The sequence below is a fragment of the Vicia villosa genome, linkage group LG4 (assembly GCF_029867415.1).
Source record: "Vicia villosa cultivar HV-30 ecotype Madison, WI linkage group LG4, Vvil1.0, whole genome shotgun sequence".
Taxonomy (NCBI): Eukaryota; Viridiplantae; Streptophyta; class Magnoliopsida; order Fabales; family Fabaceae; genus Vicia; species Vicia villosa.
The window spans coordinates 158,914,614-158,919,768 of NC_081183.1; the positions used below are offsets into that span (position 1 = coordinate 158,914,614).

The 5,155-nt window shown below is 30.9% G+C and overlaps 1 protein-coding gene across 1 annotated transcript; it reads right to left on the minus strand.

Annotated features, from left to right (window-relative positions):
* Positions 1–1,969: 1,969 nt before the first annotated feature.
* Positions 1,970–3,652, minus strand: LOC131600107 (probable xyloglucan galactosyltransferase GT17). The gene has a single exon (XM_058872329.1). It carries the CDS (start codon positions 3,574–3,576, stop codon positions 2,167–2,169), a length of 1,410 nt encoding a protein of 469 aa, XP_058728312.1. The 5' UTR covers positions 3,577–3,652; the 3' UTR covers positions 1,970–2,166.
* Positions 3,653–5,155: the final 1,503 nt, after the last annotated feature.

Genomic DNA, 5,155 nt, shown 5'->3' on the forward strand with positions numbered 1-5,155 from the left:
AAGATAAAAGTTAATATCTATATATATATATATATATATATATATATATATATATATATATATATATATATATATATATATATATATATATATATATATATATGAGATTTTAGACCTCCACATAAAGTTTATAATAATAAATTAATAATAGCCACACTTATTATAGGGCACTTGACAAATTGTCAGTTTTGTATAGGAAAGGGGTAAAATAATAATAACGATAATAGTCATTCTAGTTATAAATCATTTGACGGATTGCCATTTTTCTATAACGGGGACAAATAATGATAATAATAGTAATAATAAGATTTAAGTGATAAATATAGAGTATATATATACCTAATGTAATAAAAACTTCTAATAAAAACGATCATGCTGATAGCGTGTTGAGAAAAGCCGGATATTTGAATCTAACTTAGTTAATATTTGTGAACTAATATGACGATATTAGTTGATAATCTAGTTATAATATCAAACTAAGAGAAAATGAAGAAAAAAGTAAAATAGTATCACATGATCCAAAGAGGAATATTTTTACTACTGAAAATACTACTATTACACTAAGGCAATAATTGATATTACTATTATATCTTTGACAAATTATACATCTTCAATTATTTGACATTACTATTTTAAGTTTGACTATTATATAAATATGGGAAAAACTAACGTGTGCCCCAAAGACACAAGTTAATACACTATTTATAGAAATATTTTTTTGAAATGCGTGCATTTAATATTTTAAAATTGGGTCTTTCTAACCAGTGCCTTCAGGACACTATTTAAGGATACCCAAATAAAGAAATTATTCTTTACAAAAGTCAATATTTCAATTTCCAATGCATTGAATACACGCATTTTTAAAAAAATTTACTACTTTAATCCCTTAAAAAGTGTTTCAAGGACATTCGTTAGCATTTACCTTTAAAAAATTTTAAATTTGACTTTATTACACATACTTTTTTAATTATAATACATGTGCTATAAAGACACATGTTAGCATGACCCTATAAATATTTCTAAATAAGTAATAATAAATAATTTTCTCAATTATTACAAGACATTTGATTTACTTAAAGATACTTTGGAAAAATTGTACTAGTATTTGTACACACTAAGAGGTTTCAGGTAAAAAAAACATGTGTGTAGGACAAATTCTCCAAACTTCTTTCCTAATTTCTCTCTCGAGACTCCTATTGTTCTCCATATGAGGCCCATTTGGCCTTATTTACTAGATCTGTATAGATTCATAAGTTTGTCTTTAATCCTAATGCACACCTCATCTAAACATTGTTTTGCTTTAATTTCTTATTCTTGTTCTCCTTGTGCAAGGTTTCCTTTTTTTCTTTTTCATTTTTGCGCTTTTCATTTTCATCACATATGTCTTTCTTGTTTCTTACACCCTTCATTCTCTTTTATACATAAATTTGACTTGTTATATTCATTCAATAAATAAAGTATTTAAAATATATATAAATTAAATACATCATTTATTCATTATCATTTTGCGTATAATAAATAATAGAGGAATATGATTTTAGATGTCATATTTATTTAAAAAGGTTGGCTGGACCTATGCAAGCTTTAGTTTTCTGTTGAACTGATTAATCCGACCAATCCAACACATATAGAGTTTAAAAGTAGTACACTATCAATGTAAAATAATTTTACACATGCAACCAATAAAATCTCTTATATTTGACATGTTATTTTAATATTTTGAAAATTAAATTGAAATTTATTATACTACATATTTTTTATTGGTAAATTCTTTGGTATCTATGAGTTTAAATTTAGTACTGTAGTACCTTTTAGTGCAAATTGTATTTTAGTTTTAATTTATTTTAAAATAAAATAAAATAGTAAAGTGATGTGGCATTAAATATAACTATTTAATTGAACGAGAACACTTGTTACTAATTGACAATGTAAAACTTTTAATTTTAGTGTTTTTTTTTTCTCTTGCCTATATTCAAAAACACCTAGCACAATTTGAAAGCATAAGATAGCATATAACCCAATTCTAGCAATCACATGAAATAAACAAAATTAAAGAATGAGAGAAGTAGGTAGTTATTCAATATCTGAAACAATCCTCACAAACAAAAAAAAGACATGTCGGTAAACAACATGTCGGTAACTAACGCATAAAAAAATTTTAAAAAATCAAATCTCACTGTTCCCAATATTATCCCCAACAACCTTAGCAAGTCCTCGAAGTGCTACATCAACCGCATCAAAAAACCCAACATCACTCCCATTCGGGTGCGAATAACTAATCCTAGGAATCAAACCAATCACCGTCTCCCTCATCTTTTCAACTTCCTCCCCCGAAATTCCCATCAACACCTCCTCAATCAAATTCCTCTTTTTCCCTACACCCCCCTCTTCAATATACACCGAATACGTATCTCTCTCCTCCGGGAAATACCACGCGTATTGCGTATACGCCGTATGCGGCGAGAAGAACACCGGTATACAACCGGCAACCACCGAGTCAAACGTTGACCTCCTCGTAAAAGAATCACCTGGCGCTTGAAGACAAAAACGTGACTTCATCATAACACCAATCACTTCCATTGGATCATGACATTTACTATTCCCAACCCCACATTCAACCAACTCGCACCGAGTCGACTCGTTACATTGTTTAACTAACTCGTCGCGAATCTTTGCCTTTCCTAACCCTTTCCTCTTCCCACCGATGAAAGAAAACAAAAACGGCCTGTCGTTTTGTCGAACTTTATTCTGCCACGTCAGCATTTCTGTTTTTGTTTTGGGGTGGAAATACGACGGGTATGGTATGCCGTTTTGGTTTTTCCCTTTCCAAGGCTGTCGTTCAACTGTTAGCACCGACATGTTTTTGACAGGTGGCAGATTTAAAAGGATGTTGGCTCCGAAATCATAACCGGTTTTTGTGCGCATGAAATCCCATGCGGTTCTCCCCAGGGAAATAAAATGGTCCTTACCGTTATAGCGGTTGAACCAACGTTGTTTTTTGAGGTGATCGATTAAATCAACCGCGAGGGAGTCACGGAGGGTGTGATTGTTTTGGCGGAAGACGCTGGAGGAGTAGAGACCACCGTAGAAGGGTATGTAGAAGAGAATTGCGTGATTTGGATCCCACGTGCGACACACGTGGTTTTCTAATCTAGCATGGAAAATCATTTCAGCTAAGAATTGATGTGTTGCATACCATGATGATTCTGAGAGTGGTTGACCTAGTCCATTGTTTATGACATGAGGGCACATGTTCATGTAGATGTTGAGATTTTCGCAGTTTTTGAGGAGGTCTAGGTTGAAACGTGGAGGAAGGTTGTAGATGTAGAATGGAGGTGAACCGTTGCATGTGGCGGTGGTGTTGACGGTGGTTGTGGTGGTGGTTGTGGTTGTTGGGTGGCGGAAGTGGAGAAAGAGGAAACATGATGCAATGAAGAAAGATGCAAAGACAGTGAATTTTATGGGTAGGTTAATTATGGTGATGTGGGGTTCTTTTGTTTTTGAGAGGCTTTGGGATTTTGTTGTGCATGGTTGATGCTTTTGAGGTTGAGTTGGTGATGGCTTTCTGAAAAACATTGGGAGAGAGAAATGGAGGAGATGAATGATTGTTTATTTGACTGTGAATACAAGTATAGAACTTAGTTGGATATTAAATGACACAAATAAATTTAGAAAGGAATGAATTTACTCTGTAGCTAGCAATATAACTTTTTTTTAATGGCAGCGAACAGAATTAATTGAATTAAGGGTTAATAGTAATTCACCCCTGTAATGTTAGCGAATTTTGCTTTTCCCCCCTCCCTTCCTTTTGGCAACGGTTTTTTCAAAAAAACCGTTGCCAAAACCTGCCTTTGGCAACGGTGGGGGGTAAACCGAAATTCGCTCATATTACAGGGGGTAAACTACTATTAACCCTTGAATTAATTCTAGCAGAATTGAGTTTGGTAGAATTGACTTTAACATAATTGAGTTTGGCAGAATTAATTTATATTTGTATACATTTATGTAAAAGTGAGTTGAACAATAAATTTTAGTGTAAAAATTACCCAGAATCAATTCTGGAGATAGAAGCTACAAATTTTAGCTTCAAGTAGAATCAATTCTGGAGATATAATCAATTCAACTTTTGATAAAACAAATACCTCAAAATCACCCAAAATCAATTCTACACATCTAGAATTGATTTTGGATCTTCCAAAAATCAATCCAAACATGCTATAAATCGTTAAAACTCCATAAGAAAAAAATGCATGGGAAGTTAGTAATATTATTCGATCGTTTTTTAAAGTATTTTCTCTGTCGAAAATTTATAAATACTACTACCTCAATTTTTTTATCAGAAAATGGGATATGCACATATAATCTAAAATTATTTTATATTATCCACAAATTACAATCATTATTTTATATTGTCCAAAAATTACTATCATATATTCTATTATATTATATTAGACTAAATTTTAATTTATCTAAAACATAAGAAAAATTATTGTTCTGGAAATCACAAAAATATTTTTTGTTATCTTAGTTTAAGTTAATAATTTAAAGGTAAAAAAATATCTTTTGTTGGTTTTTTTCAATTCACTTTTCACTTTCCAACTCACTTTTCACTTTTTCACTTTTTATTACTTTATCATATTTATTTCCTAATAAATTATTAATCAAAATATTCGAATAAATTATTTTTTATTAAAAAGATTATTACGATCATTTTAAATGATTGTTTTTTTTTTGAAATTAATGATGCTTTGATTAATTCAAAAAAAACGATGAGTACAAGCGATCAACTAGGATCCAGCAACTAGAAATCAAGAGAAACCTATGAAAGAAACTAAGAAAATTAAGAGCTATCACCCTTCTATCATAAGTGTAGCTATATATTTTCGAAGTTTCTTATTATTCCATCCTCTATATACAATTGTGTCTATAATTCTTTTTCCTACAATAGTAGTGTCTACTTGCTCTCCAAAACTTTTCTGATTCCTCATATTCCAAAGCTCGTAGATGGTCTCGGTACCGGCCATTTTGAGAATGGTTGCTCTAGTACTCTTCCCCTTAGCTCGTAAATGATTGTTAATATACATTTAAAATAGTATTTAATTTTTAAAAATTAACTTTAATAATTGAATATTAATAACAAAGAAATATAATTTGA

What these genes read in the sequence shown, in the direction of transcription:
- LOC131600107 (XM_058872329.1), bottom strand. Translation starts at nt 3,576, where the DNA reads ATGTTTTTCAGAAAGCCATCACCAACTCAACCTCAAAAGCATCAACCA.